Here is a 27,779-nt window from a genome sequence, read left to right on the forward strand (position 1 = left end):
ACAAGATATTTTGACAGTTACAGACTTGACAAAATTTTTATAGATAATGGAATTATTGAATTGGAATTCATAGACATGTAACTTCCTCTGTGGCTTCGCTCGTTCTTGAATTTGGAATTACTAAAACCATATTATAATATATTTCGAGTCCACCTGAAGACATTCAAAAATTTTCGTACCTATTTCCGAGATTCAGCCGGGCCGGACCGCACGGCCACGGGTGTCTCGATACCCGTGATTAATTCCGATAGATGGCGCTATTAGTGTTAAAACTTAAATTTTTTATACCAACAAGGCGAAGCCGCTGGGAAACAGATGCAGGCGGTAGCCAATGTATAAAATATGAGAAAGTTGACATTTACATATCTACTTTACTAAATATTATCTTTACTTTGTTAGTGCAATTGTTCCAGGACTCAGGAGATCCATAGCACGGGGTCTACGACTACTCGTTTTTGATTACTTTTAAACTTCTGTCGGCTGTGTCCCACTTAAGTTTAGTTTATTTAAGTTATTTAAGTAACACATTTTAGTTCTATGAATTGTTATTAATTGAATTTTTAATATTCAGAGCATAGGTTTTAATATAGGTATATAAAATAAAACGTGGTATTTTTCTCCCAAATAATTTTATTCACTTTGGTATAATAATTTAGGTACAATACAATAAATTATAAAAATATTCACTTATATTATAATGTGTCATAATTGGATAATTATCTATATTCGAGGTGAATAACAATAATTATTATATCTATCTACCTATAAAAAAATGCAGGTTATTGTAAAATAATTGACTTTTCCAGTTCAGTCTTAGAAAAAACATATTTATTTAGATAATAGAAAATACAACACCAAATAATATATTATTAATTATATTATAATATTCACATTCAAAATATATATTTTTTTTCAGGAGTAGTACTCGTCATGTAAAAAGAACGCTGGATGAAAGTGATGGGGTGTGTTTTGGCATGTATCGAGTTTAGCACGAAAGTTATTTGCTGCTTATTTTATTTTTGAAGTAGGCTCTCGAGTCGTGGCTTCGCAACTACATATTTGTTATTCTTATACCACCTCATAATACCAAATAGACCAATAAATCGCCAATGCAGCGTTCTTTTTACATGACGCGACCTACCGCGAATACATACAATATAAATTCAGTACAGATGTGGTACAGATCTATGTTATTCTATTTGGAAAATTCAAATCAAATCAAAGTCACATTTAATCTATTTTTATAAACTGTATACAACTGTAAACTGTATATAGGTCATACAAAGGGTTTTTTTTAATTATAGCAATTTATATAATGAAAGAATTCTTATCAAATACATATATGTACGCAAATAATATTAGATTCTTAAAAATGTAAGGAAATAGACTTTTTCACGGATTAAAAAAAGAGATTTATTCATTATTAACGGTGATAGTTACGAATATTTTTTTTTCGACGAAGCTTCGAAACATTCCGAAGTAACAAACTCAAAAAATACACTAAAATTGAGAAGCTTTTCCTAGTTTTTGAAAATCGGTAAGTATCCTATACATCATCTATACATATAATAAATCTGTAGAAGGGTCAATTCTGTACATTGAAAATATTGAAAAAATAAATAGCAGGGAGTGTTACTGGATCGATACCAAACCCAAATATGTGATTAAAAAAATTTTTGTCTGTCTGTCTGTATGTGAAGGCATCACGTGAAAACTAGCGGTTCGATTTCGATGAAACTTGGTATAATTATACCTTATTATCCTGGGCGTAAAATAGGATACTTTTTATCCTGGAAAAATACGTAGAAAAAAATTAATCTTAATTTTTCAGTTTTATCTATAGATGTTGTTCCGTAGAACCGCGAACACACGTTGCGTATTATTATAGGCCTAGCCGTATTTGGGAATTGGGTCCAATAGATATTTATAAGATTTTATTGTCAGAGGTACCTACTCAAAATGGAGAAATAAACCATCCACGCGAAGACCGACATACGCGCGGACGGAGTCGCGGGCGGAAGCTAGTACTTAATATAATCAATAAATCGCGTTTTCAATTCCGTTAAAAGTCTGTAATTTCTAAACGCATACAAGAATAAAATCAAACAGCAGGTAACACTAATTTAAGGAATGTTTATAAAATGCAATATCTTCTATTCTAATCAGTTTTTATTTGTAAGTATTATTTTCTCTTAATTTTTAATGAGTGGTATGATAATAATTAATCAAAGATTTCAATCTTAAATTATTATTACATAAGTAAGACATAAGTAATATTATTCTGATCTTTTTTTACCAATTAACAAAAAATTTCTTATTTTTTAAGAGTAAAAATATCAGCGACTCGTATACTAAATTACTCCAAAATCTTATAACAGATCAATTCTAATTACATAGATATACAAACCCCAATATATTGAAAACAATGTTTTCTCAATAACCTGATTATAAATTAATTAACATATAAACTTTGGTGCGTTTACATTTATATATAATTATTTACAGATTAAATTACGGTGATTGTATGATACATATATTTACATTTACAAACACGAGCTGAGCAATATGCGAAAAAGATTTTTTTTCGCGGCAAAATTGTTTACCTTTTTTTTCTTTTTAACTAGCCTGCTGCGTTAATTGTCACTGTGACATTTCACAAAGTTGCCATTTATAAAAGTTCGTTTGCTCTTTTTTTCACACTGGACAAAACCTCAAAACTATAATTTCGTTGGTTTCTCCTTTACCGCTCGTTTTTCGACATAATGCGGCGAATTTGAAGAGTGACCTACAGTCCGACTTCCCCAAGTAGTTTTTCGTGCTACGGGATTGTTTTTACACATTTTCAATAGATTGCCGTACGCTGCTCTATATTGTCTATTAGTCGCGGCATATATTAGTGGATTCATGACACTAGATGCCCAAGCTAAAATGGACGCTATTACGTGAAGCCAAGGGTATCTAATGCCATCATCGGCCACGTTCATAATCATAAGGGGGAGGAAGCAAGCAAGAAAACACAAGAATATTGTTAACATTAGTGTTGTAAGGCGGGAGTCTTCCTCTTTTTCTTTCGCTGTTTGACCGCTTAGTTTGCTGTGAACAAAAATTAAGACATTTAAAATATGCGAAAAGGTTCTTATATTATAAGTGAACACAACCTAAATTGAGAGTTCTACATAGAATATAGATTATAAAGATTATTATTTCGCTATTTATTTTTGAGTCTTATGATGCATATCTTTTTGATTAAACAGGATCAATATGAATATGTTAATTTTAACTACAACACTATTTATTAACATGCTCGCAAGCTTTTATAAAAACTAATGTCAGATTTCAGTTGAGAGTTATCTTCATGCAGAACATTAAATGCTTATTAGAAATTAGAATATTTTAAATTTATTCAAATAAAAACCATTTTTAGAAGGATTCTTCACTTAGTTCGAAGCTAGATGGCGTAGTGTGAAATGTAGGCGTTTATTATTTATTCATTTAAAATATATATTGACACAGATAACATAAAACTATAGGTAGCAGTTGTCTTTGAGTGACAACATTTGAACAAAGTTTACCGTGAACATTGATTATAGCTTGATTATTGCTTTTCAAATGCAAGTTTTAGTATGAACATGCATACACACCCACATACACACCTCCTTCCTTCCAATTTTCGTTTACTTTCCCGTACTCGCCAGTATATACACGAATAGGACACAATAATCACAAGGCAGGGTAACGCGAATCCGAACACGAAGAGATATTTCTTTGGACTCCGCCCGTCTTTTGGGAGGATCGTGCAAGAGAATGTGTTCTGGTCTAGCCCTAGTTGCCCCCATACGCCGAGGAGGGGTGGTACCTGTGAATAAGAGATTTTTACGTTAATTGATGTTTATTTGTTATTTATTATAAAATACGATAGATATGTAAATCATCAATAAATCATACTCTGTTTTTTACGGCAACAAATGTCGATAAAAAAATAAATCATATCATATTTGTGACTGTTTTTACTATCTTGGGAGCTTGTTTTTCAGGAGCATATGTTTTATAAAAAAAGAGCTTTTTCCTCAATTGATTGTAGTTTCTGTGAATAGATTTTTGATCACTCAATGTATCTGCGATTCATCAATCGACGATTGAACTGCTAAGATATCGGCGAGAGGTTTTTTAATAACGTATTTCATAATGTGCGTTAATAAATGTTTCTTTTAACCTAATATAATATACTAATTCTGTATTGCCCGCCCGGTAGGCCAATAAAAAATTTAATTACCATTTCAAAACTAGAAAAACTATCGTACTCAATTAACACGTTAGCTGCGAAACAGGGCTTGAAACACCCTGTCCGTGTCTCGTCGTTATAGCGGTAGGAAAAAACTTAAACTTCTCTGTCGTGCGGGAGGCATAACTTCCATCTGGTTCAGTGTAGGAAAGTGATATCTATATATCTGAGATGTGCTATTGATTCCCAGTTCAATGGTATACCGACCCTAATACCGGGTTTCTTAGACCTCGTGCCGCACTGAACAAATAAAAATTCTAACACAGTGCGGAACGAGGTTGCGAACACCTCGTACCACCACGCACCTCGTACCGCACCCTAAGCTAGCTTCACGCGGTTAGTGTTGTGCAACGCATTCGAGACTATTTGTGGAACAACTTATTGAAGCTTTTACAAAAAAGGACTTGAATGTGGATACAGGTAATTTTCAAACATCCTAACTACTCGTTATAATAAATATCGTTCATAGAAACGTGAATGTGACTGGTTGAGTAACTTTCTTCAAATAGGTTGATAATCATGATTACTATTAGTGTGTTTGTTCATTGAATCAACTAGCGGCAAAGCCAAAACACCCGGCAATCGGTGTATGGCTCATCAAAATTTAACTCTTGCCCAAGTCAATAAGCCAACAAACAAGGCACATCATCTTTTAAAGGGATCAAAGAAGAGTAGATGTGTAGGATGTTACGAAAAACTCCGCACCTTCTTAACAAGTCGTGAGGCCGAAAAAGGTAAAGAAAATTCTCACAGAATGCACTGGTTGCAAACAATATTATTGTTTGGCCTGTTTTAATGAAAAACATCCATAAGTTTGATAAATAAATACAATTAAATAAAATCGATATTTCTTTTCCCATCACTAAATTATATGAAAAACTGCTATTGTTCAGTGCGGTATGGGGTACATCAGACCCCACATTTTATTTTACCCCTAGAATCTAAACTAACTAATCTAACCACGGGCGACGGTAGATTTAGGTTAATGAACTCATTGTTAATAATAATCACGACAAAAGCCGCACACTTTGTCTTATTTGGCGCCAAAAAAACGATTTTGGTCTCCTACGGGCGGTGGGGTTTAATATGCCTCGTGCCGCCACAATCTCTGGTATAGGACAAGGTTTAAAACGACCCGTAACGCAGTAATGGAAAGTACAGATATTTATGTGCCGCAGTGAACGTGTTAACCGACATCCAGTACTATAATTTTATCACCCATTCATCAAAAAACCCTTTAACGTGACTAGAATATATTCCAACAGGATCCTAACAATTAAAGTTTACTTTCATTCATAATCGTAAATTGAAGACCTCCATTTAATATTGACTACAGACACCTACATACAATGGTTTAACTGCGGATATGTGTTCTTTGAATGTATGTTAAGCGTTAATGGTTGGTGTAAAATACATATTTTAATAGGTTATAAAATATTTAGGAAGTGTTTAAAATGTTGGTCATAATCATAAATTAATGTAGCATGTGTGTTATAGTAATAGTTGATGGATTTGCGGGTAGTTTTGTATATATATCAATGTTAGCTTAGTTTCATCTCAGTATAATATTATATTGTTACTAGCTTTCCGCCCGCGGCTTCGCCCGCGTTTTCATAGAAAACCCCGCATAGTTCCCTTTCCCGTGGAATTTCCGGGATAAAACCTATCCTATCTCTCAAGTTGGATCAAACTGCACATGGTGTGTGAATTTTATTATAATCGGTTAAGTGGTTTAGGAGTCCATTGAGGACAAACATTGTGACACGAGATTTATATTATATATGACGGAAGAAGAGGCCCAAGGCCATTTTTAAAAAGAGTGACGTCAGCAATTCTGACGTCACCATCATCAGGGCAGGCGCTCATACTCGAAGTAGAACGCCTGTAGGTATTTTTACTGCCCTTTTATTCCACGTCGTAATTACAGAGAGAGCTCCGAACGCTCCAACGGCCGGCGCGTGAATGTGCTCTGTGCCGTCGGACGCTCGTATTTAAATTAAACCATGACTCACAAGAATTAGTTTGAGAGTGTTGCCACTCTAATTTTTGCAATGAATTTTTATCATTTTTAACAAACATTAATTATTTCGTTAATTTAACCACTTATTTAAAAAGATTTAAGTAAACTTTAGCTAGTTATAATTATTTAGTAGTTTGGGTCCGTTCACACAGACCGGCTCTGAGAGGAGAGCAGATTCTTATCACGATGAAAACAGAGTTTTTAGTATTTGTAACTTAAGGTTTATTTTTGCGTGTGCACTGCTTTTGACATTAAGAATGCTTGAACGCGCTTGGTGTGAAATAATAAGAGGAGCTGACCGGCTCCGATCGCGTACTTTTTCTCGTTCGCGCAGCCGTTCAGCTCCGATTACATTCGCATCCGCTTTCAGATAGCTTCCAGCTGGTCTATGTGAAATAGTTGACGGCTCCGCTCCGACCAACTCCAAGCGTATACGATCCGGTCTGTGTGAAAAGAAAAATGCGCGCCGATGCTCTCCGAGCCTGTCTGTGTGAACGGACCCTTTGACGGTAGTCGTTTATTGTCGTTGCGCCGACACGGCCATACTGACAGGCGGTGCGCGCTCTGCACCAGCCTCGTTGTAAAAGTCTGTAACAATGTCAAGTTATAATCTTGGCATGTTTTTTGTCGGTTCTCGGAGAGTCTCGAAGGTTCTCGTAGATTTCTCGGAGGTTCTCGTAGATTTCTCGGAGGTTTGTTCTCATAGATTTCTCGGAGGGTCTCGTAGATTCTCGGAGGTTCTCGAAGGTTCTCGTAGATTCTCGGAGGTTCTCGAAGGTTCTTGTAGATTTTAACTGTTTTATTAAGAAATCAGTTTTTTGTACTCACATTATTTAATCTAAGAAGCTAATCATGTTCTGACATGAAATAATGACAACTATTCATCCACAAAATACTAAACCAAAGTTACATCTAACACGGCCATATTGACAATCGTACGTCCTCGTACGCCTTTTCTCGTATTACAATACTACGGTAGTTCATCTCGGGATTTCAAAAACACACTGCCTCGGCCACACTGACCTTACATAACACTAAACACTCCACATGACAGAAGCAGTCCGTTCGCGTATCATGCGACCAACACCTACTCATTTGTGACATAGGCAGATTCTCGAAGGTTCTCGTAGATTTCTCGGAGGTTCTCGTAGATTTCTCGGAGGTTCTCGTAGATTTATGCTTATCACAAAGAGAGGCGCAGATAGCACGCACAATTCCTTCGATGAACCACACTCCCGTTACAATAATCCACGTAACAAACTTTTACTTTACACAACGCACGAAGAAACACAAACGCCAGTATGCCGTTACAAAACTACGTAAACGTTTAACATTTCGTTTAAGGCCGTGTACGAGGTCCGTGCGCTGTTTGGCTCAAATATGTGATTTTTCAAACCAGATTGTTCATCAACCACTTATCTTACAAACATATGAATTACTAACAATTTTAGGAAATTTTATTGTCTATATAGTTAGTTAAGAGTTTTTTTCAATTAATACAGTATTTGTGAATACCATCAAGATAACTGAGCCGATGATTACTTGATTTCGCTTTTAGTGTCAATTTCGAAGCTAAAAATATCTGAAATCGCTGACAGATCTAACACACAATTTTTTTTAACTAACTGCAAAAATCCTTATTAAAATAGTTAGTTAAAAGATTTTTTTTATTTTGGACTCCTAACTTACGAAATTAAAATCCGAACAATGTGAATTTTTTTAGAAATTATAGTCGACAAAATGATTATTTTCACCAAGATATTTGACTTAGTTTAATATAATTTTTACATATTGCAATAAAAGAACGTCTTACTTATAAGATAAAATTTAAAAAATCAACTAAGGTACCTCTATTATTTTTCTACAATTTTTTTTAAAGTACTATAAAACACTGCGCGCGACCCGATTAAAATCAGTCGGCAGCGAGCCTTTCCAGAGAGAGGACATGTTGCTCGGCGCTCTCCTGTGGACTTATGCTGTTCATAGTAAAAGGATAGCGCAAGCCGCGATCTATCGTAATAGATCGCGGAGATTTTGACTTGCGTTAAATTGAATAAGCCCTCTTAACACAAAAAGAGTGAGCTTGAATTCTATCCCACTTCTGATGACGGAAGAAGAGGCCCAAGGCCATTTTTAAAAAGAGTGACGTCAGCAATTCTGACGTCACCATCATCAGGGCAGGCGCTCATACTCGAAGTAGAACGCCTGTAGGTATTTTTACTGCCCTTTTATTCCACGTCGTAATTACAGAGAGAGCTCCGAACGCTCCAACGGCCGGCGCGTGAATGTGCTCTGTGCCGTCGGACGCTCGTATTTAAATTAAACCATGACTCACAAGAATTAGTTTGAGAGTGTTGCCACTCTAATTTTTGCAATGAATTTTTATCATTTTTAACAAACATTAATTGAGTCGATACATATCAATCTCCGGTAAGTCCATTCTAACAGAAATGTGGGAATCGAGGTATTTTTAATAACTTAAAAAAACAATATGTTTGGAGCTTTATAATTTATGACGGATATAATATAATACATTAGAATTATTTTTACGAAGAAAAAGAAATGTATTACTTGATGATTATGCCACAAAATTAGATTTAAATCTGGACATACAGGCGTTTGATAAATACCAGCAAAACTTACCGGGTTTTGAAAAACATCGTCTTGGACTTACAGGAATTTGAAAAATCTCTAATGGACTTACAGGGATTTGATAGAACTCAGTTTTGGGACGTACTGAGGTGGTGGAAATGGGTAAATAGTTTGTCGCGTTGTAAGTATAGGACATTAAAATAAAATATGTAAATTAAAAGATACAAATTATTATTATTATTAACCTTTATCATCCCATTGCTGGGCAAAGAGAGGGGTCAATAAATCAAAACGGTTGAAAAAATCTCAGTACGGCCCTGGGCTTCATGGCTGGAAATAACTACTGTGCGTGTGCTGTGCGTCAGTTTCATTTATCTTTTAGCTGTTTTCTGAGCCTTGTCTGTTTTAGCTTTTGGTATTGTTTTTTTCCTTGCTTTGTCTAGAACCACCACCTCTATAGTAAAACTGTTTTCTTCCATCATTTATCAATTAAAACGATTTCTAAGCATTGGTCACACATGTTAGCTTCAACAAAATTGAGAGAAATGGCAGCCATTTTAGTGCCATACTGCGCTGTGATTGGTCGAAATGGACTTACCTGAGTTTGATAAACCACTGTCGATGGACATACCGGAGTTTGAAAAAAAATATTAACTTTAAACCTTATTTTAATAAAGATACGATTGACTTACCTAACTTTGAAAAGTACAGACTGGTTTAGTTTTACAATTCAAAATTGGCGCCATTGTTATCTCAATTTTGGCGGGGAGTGGACTTACCGGAGTTTGATATGTATCGACTCAATTATTTCGTTAATTTAACCACTTATTTAAAAAGATTTAAGTAAACTTTAGCTAGTTATAATTATTTAGTAGTTTGACGGTAGTCGTTTATTGTCGTTGCGCCGACATATATTAAGATTGAGAAAAAAACACATAATTTTACTTTTTTATAGTACTAATTCTGGTTAGCACTGTTATAAAAATATTTGTTTTGTTAACTATATTCATTGATGTTTAAACAAATCGTCTGTTAAAAGAAGAACATTATTAATTTTGACCCAATGACTTTTTAAAACTTTTAACAAATCATTGATTTAACCTTAGATTTAACCAATTATTTCCTTCCGTATTATAATTAATACAACTGAAAAAAATAACCAGAAATCTTCATTTCTATTTCTCACAGATTTAGATAGATAGATAGATAGAAATTTAAATTAATACTGCAACAAAACATTTTACCGCGAATCCTATGCGCTTGCGCCGTCCCAAAACTATCCGTATCCTAATTCGGTACAATTAAACATGTATCATACAGGGAAGTGCAATGACCTAATTCAAACGTTAATCCATAGTACTTATTATTTGTATGTCTATTGTGTTTGATTATTTTTATTATGTAATTGTGCTGTTAATTGTTTATTGTGATTATTATGTATTGTAGAAAATTAAAAATTACCTATCGAGTGACAATAATATTATGTATGTAAGTTTTGAGTATTAAGAATAATTTATTTATTATTGATGTGATGATATGTTAGGTGCCTTCGATAAGTTAGGCATTCTATTTATACGGAAATTTTAGAAATTTTTAACAATTATGATCCCCGAGTCGATGAGAAATTTAAGATACCAATAAATCATAAATATTCCTTCATATAATATCCTACAAATAATTCCCCTCGGATATGTTCCTGTCTTCTAGGTTCCTGTATATTCTATGTCTATGAATATTTTGTTTATTTATCTTTGAAATGCATAGTAACTTAAATATGAATAATAAAGAGCAATGAACTAATTCAAACTTCCATCATAATATCGTATGTTTGTTTGTGCGTTTGTCTGTTACATGAATTTTAAACATTCGGCTGTGGTGACCATGGATTTACATCATCATAATGGGAATTATTTATAAGTAAATTAAAAAAAATTAAAACTTATGCAGGCATGAATATTAAATTGATAATTTTTGTTATTGTCGTATATACCTAGTTTTCCTATTAGATAGGGAGGCGAAGAGGGGAATTTTCTGCAATACTCGAGCGTGGCAGTTTAAGATATGAGAGATACCTTAGACCTAATAGAACAACCTTGTTAACTATTTAGCTCTTTAAGTAGTGACGCGCGCCCAGGATAGACGATCAGATTAGTAAAAAAAAATCGATAGTCTGAAATACTCGAGCGCGTCAGATTAAGATATTGGGGGTTGATTTTAGTGTTTTAAGACTAAATTTAACTAATCTGACGATAAGTCCTTGACGCCGCCAAGTTATAGGGTCGCGAACTTGTAAAAAAAAAACGTTAATCCGGCATTCTCGAGCGCGATTGTTTTTATTTTTATTTTGAAGAATATAATCTAAAACTTACTAAAAATACAAAATCTGCCGGTTTCCGCGTGACCGGAAGTCTGGAGGAGCCATTTCGTCTTCCGAAAAACGCGTTGCAGTATATAAGTCGCGAACGATACATTTTACAAAAAAAAAGTTTGAATAAACAAAAAAGGTAATTTTATTTTACACAAAAAAGGTCTCTTTAAATTTTTGTCCAAAGTTAAAACTTTTTGACTTGAAGCATCATAAAAACTCAAACTCCCGGTTTTTTGAGTATATCTCGAAAACTGAGGGTGTTATGAAAAATTGATATGAAATAACGATGATTAAAAAAAAGAAACTCTCAAACCGTTTTCGGTCAGATTAAGAGAACCCACCAACATTTTTGTCAGATTAAGAAAATATGCTTTCAGGAGACCGAGATAAACCTCCCCTATGAAAATCTGACGCGCTCGAGTATTTCAAAAGGACTTTTTTTTTCTGCATTTTCAAAAATTCATCGTAACTTATCGTCACGCCGAAATCGTCAGTTTTTTTAAGGGGAGCTTCCTTGGGGCCTACTTAACACCCCATCCGAAAATCTGACGCGCTCGAGTAAATTTTTTTTTTGTGCATTTTTGACGAATTAATATGCCTAGCCCCACCACGCAAACCGGCAGATTAGTATACCGTTGTTATCAGAGGCACTTGGGGCATACGTAGTATGAATATCTGACGCGCTCGAGAATGCCCAAGTAACTATTTTTTTTTACATTTTTGTAAATCCGTACACGCCAAACCCACCGCTAAAATGGTTTTTACCATAGAAGCTTTTCTTTTCGAAATTATTTTATCTATCGATTTTGATAAGTCTCGACGGCGCCGTTTAATTACGCCATTTAGCTACCTCGCCTCCCTATCTATATCGTTGTTTTCTTTTCGCTAATAGAATAGTCTAAAAGTTCTAAAACCAGTGTTTTAATTTAGTGTTTTAAGCTCATTTAGCTTATAAAGATCGTTATCAAGGAAATTCACGGTCTTGTATAAATTTTAATTCGTTATATTAAGACATTAAATGCAACAATAGATCATAATTCTTAACTTCATTAAAATAGCCTCATGAAATCTAAATGTAAATATGAAGACATTTATATAAATTTATAGTTTAAAGCCTTTTCGTAGTTAATTAACAAAACATTAACTTATTGTAAGTCACCATTATTTAAATTTTTACGTGTTATACAATGCCAATTAACTTTTTCGCAATTAGATTACAATAAAACTAACATTAAGAAGAATGAAAGCTAATGGTATGACTTTATTAAATCTACCACATATTTGGTTATAGTTTAGCAGAGCGTTACATGAAATTATATGTACGGAGTAATTATCATTGGGAAAGTTAGAAAGTACTCTCAATATGTGGAGTAATTAAAGAAATTTGCGTATGTGTAGTGTGTACTAATTTGTGCTCTATGATTGTAGTCTATGATTATTATAGTATGTATTTATTTATTAAATAGATTGATTAGTACTAAAGCTGTCAATTATAGGTTGGAAATTTCCGAATATTATGCTATTAAATTTAAATAATACATATTTATGTAATTTAACTAGCTGCGCCCCGCGGTTTCACCCACGTGGCTATCTAACACCGAAAGAATTTTTCAAATCGGACGAGCAGTTCCTGAAATTAGCGCGTTCAAACAAACAAACTCTTCAGATTTATAATATTAGTATGGATAGTGGATAGTGTATGGACAGATGGTTTACATTCATCATTTTAATGAAATGTTAAAACATTGTAATGAACACAATAAAATTAACAAACATCTCATAATGAATTATTCATTAATTCTTTTAAAAAGGAAACGTAAATCCGGAAATGTGAGGAAGTTTGGTGTCACTATTCACTTATATCAATACGAATGGATCTTTGTATGACGGTTCTACGAAATGTGGATACAAACGGACATAATCAAGTTAGGGTTGCTTTTAGCTGTGTTTGTATTTTTATTTTAATACTAGCTTCCGCCCGCGACTCCGTCCGCGCGGATGTCGGTCTTCGCGTGGATGGTTTATTTCTCCATTTTGAGTAGGTACCTCTGACAATAAAATCTTATAAATATCTATTGGACCCAATTCCCAAATACGGCTAGGCCTATAATAATACGCAACGTGTGTTCGCGGTTCTACGGAACAACGTCTATGGATAAAACTGAAAAATTAAGATTAATTTTTTTCTACGTATTTTTCCAGGATAAAAAGTATCCTATTTTACGCCCAGGATAATAAGGTATAATTATACCAAGTTTCATCGAAATCGAACCGCTAGTTTTCACGTGATGCCTTCACATACAGACAGACAGACAGACAGACAGACAGACAGACAAAAATTTTTTTAATCACATATTTGGGTTTGGTATCGATCCAGTAACACCCCCTGCTATTTATTTTTTCAATATTTTCAATGTACAGAATTGACCCTTCTACAGATTTATTATATGTATAGATGTAGCGGGTAGTTGGATATTTGTTTGTTATTAATACAGTAAGTAATCTATCAGGATCAAGGAGTAAGGGATAACAAAAAAAAAACCATATTTCTTGAGTCTTTCTTTTCAAATTAAATAAAAATGTCGTAAAACAATCATCATCATTAAAAAAATATGATTAAAGCAGGATAAAGAGCATCGTGTGAACGCATATATTATGTAAACTATACTAATTTTTCTATACATATAATAAATCTGTAGAAGGGTCAATTCTGTACATTGAAAATATTGAAAAAATTAATAGCAGGGGGTGTTACTGGATCGATACCAAACTCAAATATGTGATTAAAAAAATTTTTGTCTGTCTGTCTGTCTGTCTGTCTGTCTGTCTGTCTGTATGTGAAGGCATCACGTGAAAACTAGCGGTTCGATTTCGATGAAACTTGGTATAATTATACCTTATTATCCTGGTCGTAAAATAGGATACTTTTTATCCTGGAAAAATACGTAGAAAAAAAATAATCTTAATTTTTCAGTTTTATCCATAGACGTTGTTCCGTAGAACCGCGAACACACGTTGCGTATTATTATAGGCCTAGCCGTATTTGGGAATTGGGTCCAATAGATATTTATAAGATTTTATTGTCAGAGGTACTCAAAATGGATAAATAAACCATCCACGCGAAGACCGACATCCGCGCGGACGGAGTCGCGGGCGGAAGCTAGTTATGAAATAACTTTTAAATTTAATTAATAATAGCTTCTCTATTTATTAACAGAGACTTACCATAAGACCAAAGGAGACCAGCCATATCATGATGAGCTGGATCCAGATCTTCGTTGTGGTGTAGATTTGAGAGTACATGTCGTAGTATGCTATCAGCGTATACCTGTAAGAAAATATAACGAATAGGTATAAATGATATGAAAGTGTCGTGCCTTTGTGCTTTCAAATTCATCATCATCATCATCATCAGCCCATATACGTTCCCACTGCTGGGACACGGGCCTCCTATGAGGGTACAGGCCATAATCCACCACGCTGGCCAAGTGCGTGTTGGCGGATGTCACATGTCGTCGAACTTTTTTTAATTCTTCGACATGTCAGTTTCCTCACGATGTTTTCCTTCACCATTCGAGCATTGGTGATGTTACAACATGCTCAGATAAATTGAAAAATTAATTTATTTCCTGCGCGCTCGCCTGGTCTCGAACCCCGGACTTATCGATTCGAAGTCCAAGGTCTCACCACTGAGCCACCACTGCCCACTGAGCCACCACTGCAACTACACAAGCAAACAGTACCTATGTCATAATATTATGTTCATAGTAAAACTGAGTCAAAAAAAAATCTATTTTTAGGGGCGTAAGTACTCTAATTGTAACTAGTTACGCTCTAAATCAACGTTGCAGATATGTATTTCAGTACATAGTTACTATTATGTATGAGAGCTTTTCATTTATTTTTTCATGCTATATATTAAATGGTAAATTGTGCTTATACTTTATCTTATATTGTAAGTTGCAACTTCAGAACTACCCACGTTTCATATACATGCAGTTTTATTTGTCCAAAGCATTTCATTTTCAGGTTATGCAAGGCTTACATAAAACGCTTTAAGATAAAACTTTATTACCCAATTATACGGGAAGCACGTTCCTTCCGCATTTTAGCCATTTGGGAGATTGAGGTGAAGACACTTGCCACTATATGGGCTTATCTTATCAACAACAAACAGACATGTTCCCACGGATCGAGTGCTTTTGATAAGCTAAGATTGCGAGAGTTTTAAATTGCAAATATTTGGGATTATGGTGGTTTTTATTGGCAGGAAGATTTGGGGCTAATGTTTTTTTTGGGATTTATTGATATACTTTGTTCTGTTTCAGATCAACTGTAAATATAGGCATTGAATTAACTGAAAAATGCTTTATTGGAGGAATTTCTATATCAATCTCTCGATAAGCAGGCTAAGGCCTACTTTTGAAATTAGCATGTCAAATTGTCAAATATCTTCTGCGCACTGTAGGCGTAGTCTCGACACTAATCGACATCGATATCGACCGAAATCGGTCGGTAACTAACGATTATCAGTAACCAATCAGTAACTATAGTATAGACCTAAAAAATTTAGTGTTCTTTTTCCAAGAAATTTAGCTTAGTTTTAGGGAATAGATAGTAAATTAAAATTAGTTATATTAATTTTCGTATTATTACAATTGCAATTGCATATAAAAAAAGCAAATTTTATGCACAAAAAAACATGGCAGTTAATTTAATTTTAATCAAATTCGATATTTTTTATATCAATCGATTAATTAATGTTCTATTAATTACATATTCATGGAATCCAAAATTCCATGTATGGCAATCAGCAATCTCTTTATTTACTTTTTTGACATTTGACATCAATCATCAATCATGAAAATAATATTTCTATCAAAATAAATATAAATTGTGTGTTTTCAAGAGGATAATTTATAATTATGTTCTTAAAAGTCCTATAAATCTATTGGATAACAAATATCCTAAGAAAATATCAATCTGCGTTATGTTTTTATATAGTTAAAGCTATTAGTTTTAGTTTAGTAATATTTTGTTATTTGTGAAGTGCAATAAAATTCTAATCAAAAGACTCCAAAAGCTCTACAAGATAATTCTGCTCAATTCGAAGCCTTTTGAGAAATCTTTAAGACATCATAGAAACTGACGGAACTTAAACTAAGGACGGAACGGATAATTTGTATCACTTGTATTTTTAGCTTGTATTATTATATTATATTATGTGCATCATTGTATATTTTATTACAGTTAATAAGCCAAGGATGCAATGCAATTGATTTAGCGGTTCACGGTTAATATTATTTATGTGTTAAATATAAATATTTATCTATAAATTTTATATTTTACATATGAACAAGTTACTAGAATTATTATGTTGGTGAGGGGTGATGGTTTTGAGCCAAATTTTCAACTACGCTATTATAAACTGTTAAATTAAAATTTTCTAATAAATTTTTTTCGTAATTGGATCGTTTTATTTTATTTGTATTCATCTGTATAATTTTATTATCCTAGAAGTTCAGAAAGAAATTTATCGAATTTTTAGGCTGAATAAATGCAGACAGCAGTAAACTATTCTAATATTTATTTAATACTAGTCGTCCGCCCCGGCTTCGCCCGTGGTACATTTTTCGCAATAAAAGGTAGCCTATGTCCTTTCTCGGGTATCAAAATATCTCCATACCAAATTTCATGCAAATTGGTTCAGTAGAATAGGCGTGATTAAGTAACAGACAGACAGACAGAGTTACTTTCGCATTTATAATATTAGTATGGATAAGTAATATGTACATATCATAAGAGGCTTCTGAACATCTTCTTATAATATAAAAATGAATCGCAAAATGTGTTGGTAAGCGCATAACTCGAGAACGGCGGAACCGATTTCGATAATTCTTTTTTTTAATATTCCTTGAAGTTCGAGGATGGTTCTTATGGAGAGAAAACGTAAACATGTACCACGGGCGAAGCCGGGGCGGACCGCTAGTTTTCAATAACATTTTGAAACCATCTTAAAAATAAAACATTATTTGTGTATTTTATTTTAATTGCAATAAAATTAAATAAGAGAAAAAATTATTGCGTTTAATCATATAGCATCGGAAGTGTGAAATATCTTTTTTATTATAAAACTAGCTTCCGCCCGCGATTCCGTCCGCGCGGAAAAATTAAGAAAAATTAAGATTTCTTTTTTCTACGTATTTTTCCGGGATAAAAAGTATCCTATTTTATGCCCAGGATAATAAGGTAAAAAGGTTAATAATTATAACAAATTTCATCGAAATCGAACCGTTAGTTTTTATGTGATGCCTTCACATACAGACAGATAGACAGAAAGACAGACAAAAATTTTTTTTAATCACATATCTGGGTTTGGTATCGATCCAGTAACACCCCCTGCTATTTATTTTTTCAATATTTGCAATGTACAGAATTGACACTTCTACAGATTTATTATATGTATAGATTATAATAATCTATAATTTTTCCGATATTTTCAACCGTATCTACAAACCCACACAAACCGTAAGGCCCTTCTCCCATTACGATACGCACAGGCGATTCAAGTATCCTGCAAGTCTCGGAGACTAGTCGCCGCGGAGTAACTCACATTATCACATACATTTGTATGTAGGCTCGCACACTACGCTATCGGTATCCTACACGTCCGCGACTAGCATCGCACGACTCACCATGTTGGTCGCTTTTGCGTCACGTCTCCCGCGTATCTCTTCGGTAGAAAAATAAAAATTTCTAATCATCATGAGTTGTAGTTCTCGTGCGGCTACAAATCTCTACAATTTATTTTTATTTCAATATATGGATGAATCCAGTACTTCTTACTCTTATGTTGCCGTCTTCTATTTCTATAAAAAAGAAAAACTGCAAGAGCTTCTTCGTCACTGGAATCGCTGATTGCTCGACATAACGACCTAACTGTTGTTACAATAAATAAATGATTATTATTATTTGTTTCTTTTCTTTTATTTCTCCCTTTTCAGGGGTTTGTTTGCTAGGGGCGCGGGCTATTTAGCCAAGAGACCCTAGGTAACTTACGGTTCGATTTAAATATCGGTTACAGTAGTTTCGCTGTCACTAAGAAATTTTCGCACAATACGGCAGGTATTTAATATAGCTGCCTTTTGCATTGTAATGTATGTATTTTTTGGTAGATCTAGAAGTTTCAGGCTATGGTGTAAATTAGTTGGGATAACTCCCGTACATAACAAAACTATTGGAATAATGTAAACAGTCCTAAGGTTCCATATTCGGAGGATTTCTCCTTTTAGTTCGGCGTATTTGTGAAGCTTTTCGCTAATTGATTTTTGTATGTTGTGTGTGTTGGGTACGGTGACGTCAATGAGATAAGCAGTTTTTGTGATTTTATTTACGAGGGTTATATCTGGTCTATTAAAATGAATAGTTTTATCGGTTAGAATAGCGCGGTCGAAATAGATTTTAGATGTTGGGCTATCTAATACGGGTTTTGGTTTATAATTGTAATATGGTATAAGCTTTCCTTTATTAAAATTATATTTTACAGCTAACTTTTGATGAAGATAATGAGCTACCTGGTTGTGTCGATGTGTGTAATCATTTTGTGCTAAACTAGAGCATGCTCCCGTAATGTGCTGTATGGTTTCGGGCTGTCTCTGGCATTTGCGGCATCTATCTGTTGGTATATTTTCTTTTAGTATGTATTTTTTGTAATATTATTATATAACGTCCGCCCACAAAAACGAGGCACAATAATGATGAATTTAGTCATTTTTCAGTTGCATAATATGCGATCATCGGGTAGCGAGCAAATATCTTACTAGTATTCTACTCGAGTATCGTACCTATTCTAGAAGTATCGTAAATCGTAATGGGAGAAGGGCTTTAGTTATCGAGATTGTCGAGATCAAAACGTCGGTATCATAACGATTGACAATGTCAAAGAATAATTTGTTTTGACAACATTCGAATGTGTTGCAAAGAAATGATTTTCCAAATCCATGAAATCTATATTTTATTTATTGTTCATATATTTACGGAATTGAAATAATAATGTTATTAATTTAGATAAAAATGCATTACTACAAGGCTATTATTATATAAATATTTTGACGCATAACGGAAAGTTTTGTGAAGAATAAAAATTATAAACAAATAAGTATCCGTTGTATGCTTCCATCAAATTGGGGAGAGGTAGTAAGCGACATCATTTTCATTGCTGAAGACGGGTCTATAAATAAGTTGTCGGTAATTACCGACTAATTTGTACAGACTACCGGTACTGAGCAGAAAAATGTAGGTAAAATAATCTTGACAATTATTTACTCAGAGGATTGATATACCTTTTAATTGACATACATTTTAAGGTGTATACATTTTAAGGTGTATGTGTTAAAATCATGTTAAAATTAAATCATTATGAAACAAACGATTCTCATACATTCGAAAACTGACTAACTATACAATTTGTAAAAATATTTCCATTCATACATTCCTTCCGGGTTTTATATTACGAAAATCCTACTAATATTATAAATGCGAAAGTTTGTGATGTGTTTGTTACTCTTTCACGCAAATACTACTGAACCGATTACAATGTGGTTTTATCCCGAAAATCTCACGGGAACGGGAACTATGCAGGTTTTTCTTTGAAAACGCGAGGGAAACCGCGGAAAGCTAGTTTTACTATAATTACATGAAATTGCATATAGTCTATCACTGTGTGCTACAGTTTACAATACAATATATTATTATCTTTCCGAATAATGCTTGAAGTTGATATTAGAACAAAAATGAATAGAAAATAATGAACAGCCAAACATTTCTCGCTACCATACAGTGTACCATTGATGTAATTCGAGCGAATGCTTGAAAATCATCCGGTGCACATAAAAAGGTTTATGAAACGATTAAAGGGCTCACAACAGTGGCATCTTTGTGCTGCGGGTACTGACCCGACCTCGCTGGATTTTTATAAGCGATATCTGTAAGCGTGATATTGATGTTTACACATTATATATTGGTATAGCTTTTATATGTTTTTTGTCATAATAGCATGAGCAGTAGAATCCAGGACTGAAGGGAGATCATTCTCATTGGTCTATCCATTTATTTTGAACCATTCTACAGGCTCAGATGTATCTAGTAGATATGTAAATCTTTATGCTACGTTTTGAGTTAATATTTTAGCAGGTCTCAATATCTTAATATATATAAATCTCGTGTCACAATGTTTGTCCTCAATGGACTCCTAAACCACTTAACCGATTATAATACAATTCGCCCACCATGTGCAGTTCGATCCAACTTGAGAGATAGGATAGTTTAAATCTCAAATCGTTTTAGAGAAAGCGGGCGAAGCCGCGGGCGGTAAGCTAGTACTTTTAATATGATATTCATCATTAAATTGATACAAATTGTCATTATACATATTTTTTTGCTTCATATAATATCCGCTATATGATTAGAATAAAATTTAATTGTCATTTTACATTTATTTGTAGCTTCATTTCATTATATTTAGGACAAACGAGAACATAAACATATACCTATAAGTAACTGGGATTTTACGATCAATATGATTGCAAGTACTTTATAGATTTTCTTTTGATGGGGAGCCGATGAGAGGGCCATTTGTAAGCTGTGGATCAATGAATCATGTTGGATTTCCTATCGATTAAACTTGGTTAGATGATAGTTTAATAGTGCAATGGAGCCATATAAAGCTTGAGAACTTTAAAGGAGTAATATGAACAAAAAAAAAATAGGATTTTTAATGGAATGATGGGTATTTGGTTATTTATTCGTGCATATATTACACGTAACTCGTAAGTAACGTAATATTAACCAATATTTCTCATAAGTCTGATAAAATAAGTATATATTGCATGCATGCATAAAAAATCTTCATAAATATTAAGTACACTTATTATCAAGTTATCATAGTTATTAGCATAGTTAGTTAGTCTGAATTGAACCAGTTATTAGGTATTTTTACTTTAAAAGTATAGCTTATACCTATGTGCCCAAGAAAAGGTGTCACAATGTTATCTAGATGAATGTATTAAAATGGTAGTATTAGCATTTTATTGTAGTAAAGCCAACTTAATTGTTCTTACAATATTTCTTCTTAAGATGTTATTAATTTATTATCATATAGCGGATAGTGTTATGCATTAGTGCACGTAATAATTTGCACATATGTATGTTAGCACGCTTGCACATAACGGGTTGTTTATTTTGTTGTTAAATATAAAAATTAGAACGATGTTATTTATCAAATTTATTATCATATAGCGGATAGTGTTATGCATTAGTGCATGTAATAATTTGCACGTTTGTATGTTAGCACGCTTGCACATAACGGGTTGTTTATTTTGTTGTTAAATATAAAAATTAGAACGATGTTATTTATCAAATTTATTATCATATAGCGGATAGTGTTATGCATTAGTGCATGTAATAATTTGCACGTTTGTATGTTAGCACGCTTGCACATAACGGGTTGTTTATTTTGTTGTTAAATATAAAAATTAGAACACGCTCATGGATGTTATTTATCAAAGAAATCTAGGAGATAAAAGGAGTCGTTTTACTAGAATTAAATACTAAAACATTGTCTATTATTATTGCACTTCCTGAACTTTTATCAGGTCAGCAAAAGAAGAATTAGTTTTATTATTGCTAAGTGATTATAGTGTTTTCTTTATTTTATTTTTCTTTTATATTTACACAAATAAATCCTGCTAATCTTCTACCAGGTAAAGGTATTAAGAATTTAGGTACTAAATCAGTTTATAAAACGACGTTTCAGAATCTTTAATTGACTCAAGTCGCTGTAAAAACAACGTACCTACCTATTTTATAACAAAACAATTACTATAACTTATAAGTAGATATTATAAGTACACTTAAATGATTTCCAGCATACAAATGGCTAGTCTACTTGAACCTTTGAACGCGGTAATTAATTTGAGGACAATACCCTCTCATACTCGAGTGGTGCGTTTAATGAAATTAGTGTTGAATTTATATGCGGGACCCTTTATTTTCTGGTGCTATTTGATTTAAATATATGAATTATCGGGGTAGAATGGTAAGTTTTCTATAATGTGAATATTAATTTATTGTTTCGTATTGGTACTCAATTGTGAAGTAGGAAGTCTAAAGAAAGAGCGACTTTTAGAATAACCTCCTGAAAATTTTCCCTCATAGAAGGCCTGTGTCCCAGCATTACATGGCTGATGATGAAAATTCTTTATCAAAATATACCTAAGGGTGTATTCAGAAAGAAAGCTTGAAACTTATAAGCGCTTATCGGCGCTTGTCAATGCTGGTTTTGACAAGCTTGTCAATGCTGGTTTTGACAAGCTGGTTTGAGCATTGACAAGCGCCGATAAGCGCTTATAAGTTTCAAGCTTTCTTTCTGAATACGCCCTTAGAATCTTAGTGACACTGTGTGTATTTGGCCTTTGGGCTATATTCTACTTTTGCCTTTTTATAGCATAGATAGTATATTTGCTTGAGTTATTTTGATTAAACATTATAATATTACAATACATATTTGGGCTTAAAATCTTGAAACTAAGCATATAATTTGCCAATTGTTAATTGTTTGTTCGAAGTTGCGTAAGATATAAATTGAACAATAGATTTGCTTAAAAGCAATTTCTAAATGATGTCAGGCTTGTTGATGATATGTTGTACGCGTGTATCGTATTTTGCGTCTATAGAAGGTCACAACTCACATTTACCTCGCTCCCCCTTTCGTATGGTAAATGCTATATGTAAGAAGGAGATAATATGAGTTCTTTTAGTGGATAAAAGTGATCTTGGAGGCTTCCCACAGATTTTTTAGGCAGTTACGAAATAATAGGCAAAATGGTAATAATCGAGCGGCGGAATAAGCTTTTCTGAACTGCGATTATTTAAATACATAATTAGAATTTAATAGGATTTCTTCGAGTTGTTGGAATTGTTTTCTACATCTGTTTTAATGGTGAATTTCCTTCCGGGTTAGTAAGATCAGCATGGCAAGATAATTTTGTTCCCACTATGAACCGATAACGTTCTAAAATAATCACTTATTGTTTCACAATATTCTGTATATATACTTTATCTGACAGATACGTAGTTTGCAGAATAATATAGTACTGCGAAACCGGCCAATATTCTTGTGAATATGTTATACTACAGTTTCCATTCATCCGTATACTCCACTTTCTCAATAGATTTTTACGATTGGCTTGTTCACGGAGAAGTAATCCCGTTTTATTGCGTGCATTGCTTTTATGTTTTATTCCTTCCGGGTGCTGAGTGGAAGGTAATCCTTAACAAATCTGTGTACAGCGTTCCAGTTTTGTTATGTATGGTTTTATAATCTGCGGGTTTATGGTTTAAAATGCGATTTATTTATAGTATGGTCAAAACTGCAACGAATGTAACATTTTATGTTGCAATTTTTCATAGAATTATCTAATGCGTTTATACCATAATTTGTCACTCATTTACCCGGGAAGGGCCGAGGCAAGCAGAAATAGTTATGTATGTTATAGAAATTTTATCAAAGACAGAAAAGAAAGCTTTATGTTTCAGCCAAGTAGATAACTGCGTTAAAAACAACCGACTTCAAACTTGCACTTGCAACATTTACAAATACAGACAAAAATGCTCATAAAATAAAAACTACTGGGCCTATCCGAATAAAATTTTTATGGGACCAATTCGACACCATCCCGCATCAAAAAAAAAAGAATCACGTAAATCGGTACAGAAACATCGGAGTAATCGGTGTACATACATAAAAAAAAACATACCGGCCGAATTGATAACCTCCTCCTTTTTTTTGAAGTCGGTTAAAAATGTATACATATACATAAAATCAATCACACAACAAACTACGTTCTAAAAAAGTTTTGAACATAATAATTAGTTTTTACAATTTGCAAATTAGGTTTTGTTACGAGCTACTTTTAAGAGGACGCGTGAATTTCGTCACAAAGCAATTAGTCAGTTTATTCTAATTGGTCTAATGCGAAATATTGTGAAATTCTTTTTCAAGTTTCAGTTGAGTATATCAGCAGTACTGCTAATTCCTTTGGCCCTAATGGAACGTATAAAAGGTATCCGTCGACCGTCCACTATTATCTTGAAGAGAAATCCTATTTCTTATTAAGTGATTACCTATAGCATTTATTATGTCATATTTAGGTCATGTGGAAATGATCTTAACTATTTAATTAAGGCTAAGAATTGTTGAGAAATGAGGAATGATGATAAATAATTGTATGGGATTATATCATATATGGATGGGATTAGAGAAATTTTATATATTTCAGCAAAATTTAGCCTTTTAACTAAATAAAAACATTAGTAAATAAACAATAATATTTATTTATTTAATATTTATTAATAATATTTAATAATAATTACCTGTTGATTGTGATAGCGACCATAGATAGAAGTGATACCGCTTCATTCCCATAGAAGACGAACGCGAACATTTGGCAGAGTCGAGGTCCCAACACCCACTCCTGTTTTATGTACCTGCCAAGTGAAAGGTTTAAGGTATTATATAAAATATAATATATAATAATCTATTATTAATAAAAAAGCTTTTCATGAGGAACTTGTAGTTGTCAATCTTAATCTCCTGTCATAATGTTTGTCCTTAATGGACTCCTAAACCACTTAACCGATTATAATAAAATTCGCATACCATGTGCAGTTTGATCCAACTTGAGAGATAGGATAGTTTTAGAGAAAGCGGGCGAAGCCGCGGTCGGTAAGCTAGTGATATTATATATACAAAACTACAAACATACCATTGGTAGTTGTATCTATATTCACGTAAATTTCAGAAACTACAGGGTCGAATTTAAAAAGTAAAAAAAATGTGAAAACTGACAAATAAATAAAGATAGACATGCAATAATGAAACAGTATTTTAATACTGTATCAGAGTTTTTGCTTCTTTTATATCGCAATAGTTTGATAGCCCATTGAGGAACCTCTATAATCTAAATGAAGCTACAACCAAAATTACGCGAGTTAAACCATTATCGTCTCCCACAAATAGCTACTACATTAAAAAATAGATAGTCTTTCAACATGTCAAAACAATATGATTCGTTATATTTTGATAGATGCGCACGCGCACGACAGATGTGTGTATCGCGTCAAATTTCACATTGTATGAAATGTATGGAATACACATGGTTCCGTGAAGCTCGATTGAGTCATAAACAATGTTTGTTTGTGTTATGATCGTTGTGCCGATAGGATATAGGGAATTTAGTGGTGTGATTGTAGTTTCATCCGCTGATTAGCTTATGGATATTCATTGCCTTCTAGCTCTTTTTTACTATGCTTTTAGTAACAATAAGTATTTTGTTGCTAATAAGATAGTTGCTCAAGTAAGCTGACCTATGCGTTAAAAAATCATATTATAAATGACATTGTGATTAAATTAATTTCAACAAAAATGGTTGTTTACGTTTAGTACGAACATTTATTAGTGTGCGAGTAACTATGTTAGGGCATCATCTTAACTTAATATACCTGATATTATAACCAAATAGCTTTAATTCTCATAGTCATAGGTACTTTATTAAAAAATCTATAACCTGTGCATATATTTATGTAAATTCATTGTAACTTCTTAATCGAATGACCAAGCTACCCACTAACTACCTTATTGGGCACATACGGACGTATATGAAGAATACGCCATTATTTCATCTGCGTATGCGCATGTAATGATATTAAAATATGAAGCATTAAAAATAATTATTAAAACAACAAACAACCGGATATGCTGGTTATGGTATCGATTGCAACTACCTGTCTACCCATATTTTAAATTCTACTTTGTATTTAATATATTACGCTGTTTATTAAGTTACTAAATGATTTTTACGATTTTGATTCTTTCAATGACTGCTAAATGACAATGTGTAACTACTTAGCAATTTCGTATTGCTTTATGAATTCTCTTCGAATTTTTAAGAATATTTGTGATATTTTTATCGTTACAATGTTTACCAACAAGGATCTTATTATTGTGTAGGGTGCTAAAATTACTAGTTTTATAATAATATTATTTAAAAAAAGCTAAATAACTTACCGACTAGCAGTCAGTGGAAGATTGATACTGCAGAACAGTAAGTCAGACACACACAAGGAAAGCACGAACATCGTAGTCACGTGGCCGCGTAGCTTCGGGTGCATTAGAAGTGCTACTGTGGTTATCAGGTTACCTGCAATTTATGGATTATTTAGAGAATTTATAACAATATGTCACTATTTATTTCCTGAAGAAGGAATATGGCCAGTGCCCTGTGTAACTTGGTAAAGGTAGGTTTCTAAACATTCAGAATTGTTGAAATCGGTCAAGCAGTTTTTGAACTATATTACAAGAATCAAGCAGAAATTCAGAAAATCACTTTGAATAATGTCTTATGTTAGTTAATTTATTTATGAGCAGTTATTATTATCCATATAATTGTTTAATATATTCTACTTCAAAAGATGAAAGGTTTTTCATCGAGAGGATGTCAAATTAAATCAATCCTTAGTAGTTAGTTAGAATTTTTTTTTCTCTTTCTATTTCAATGTCTAAAGTTATATTCCCCATATGTTATGGACCTGTTAGTGTTCACTACTAACTGTAGAAAAGTTTAAAATAACTGTTACGTTATAACAGACAGTTTAAAAATTTATTTGCACAAACTGACTATGATGTCCTCCTGACCGAATTTAGCGAACAGTCAATTAAAACGGAGAATAGCCAACTGCGCAAAATAAATTATATCTAGTGCAATATTAAACAAGTTTATTTATGTTTTTGGACTATTTATAGTTTATATTGCATACAAAGTTATGTGTTTATATTTTAGCCATAAACTTGACCGTTGCGTACATTTTACATGTGCTTTCTTAAAAAAAGGGAGTTAAGTTTTTTTACAGTTATAGTTAGCTAGACTACTCGAAGAATACATACAGACCGAGATACCGCCAAATTTTTCGTGGACTATAAAAATAAAAAAAAGTAAAAATGAAGTTAATTTTACCCCCAAAAACACGTGTAAACATATTATTTTATGGTACTATCGCTCAATTAGAAGCTCGTCTATTAGCCAAAACATCGTATCGATTTAATTCGTATAAGTGGTGGTCTGGCCACTCGATTACCTACAGTATGACTGGCGCCGGGTTATGTGAAATTATTTTCGACTAGACTTTGTTTGAGTCATGGTGGTGTTGAGACCATATCACACCGCTGAGGTGAAAGACCATGTCTAGGACAGATTTGGTCTGTATTGAAGGTAGCTTGATGTCATAAACGGTGTAAAAATATCCGTTGTATTCGAAAGTATTTTGTGTGTTTGACGTCGTTAGGTATACTTACTGCATATGTGACTGCATATTACCATAGATGTACCTACCAACCATCAAATAAAATGCCTAGGTAGAAAATTATAGCTTTTCGGTTGTATCTAACCTCATTAGGTTCATTA

At 33.2% G+C, this 27,779-nt stretch overlaps 1 protein-coding gene across 2 annotated transcripts in view; it reads right to left on the minus strand.

Annotated features, from left to right (window-relative positions):
- Window positions 1–2,629: 2,629 nt before the first annotated feature.
- LOC123694125 (protein trapped in endoderm-1) overlaps window positions 2,630–27,779 on the minus strand; it is a 48,885-nt gene continuing 23,735 nt past the window's right edge. The window contains exons 3-7 of one of the 2 annotated variants that reach the window (XM_045639436.1): window positions 26,387–26,519; window positions 24,694–24,807; window positions 14,488–14,590; window positions 3,654–3,856; window positions 2,630–3,093 (exon numbers count right to left, since the gene is read on the minus strand). In XM_045639436.1, the coding sequence (XP_045495392.1) occupies window positions 2,718–3,093; window positions 3,654–3,856; window positions 14,488–14,590; window positions 24,694–24,807; window positions 26,387–26,519 (929 nt within the window). In that variant the 3' untranslated portion in view covers window positions 2,630–2,717. Of the gene's footprint in view, window positions 3,094–3,641; window positions 3,857–14,487; window positions 14,591–24,693; window positions 24,808–26,386; window positions 26,520–27,779 lie in introns of both variants that reach the window. The other variant, XM_045639435.1, reaches the window with a different exon arrangement.

Source organism: Colias croceus, chromosome 9 (assembly GCF_905220415.1).
Source record: "Colias croceus chromosome 9, ilColCroc2.1".
Taxonomy (NCBI): Eukaryota; Metazoa; Arthropoda; class Insecta; order Lepidoptera; family Pieridae; genus Colias; species Colias croceus.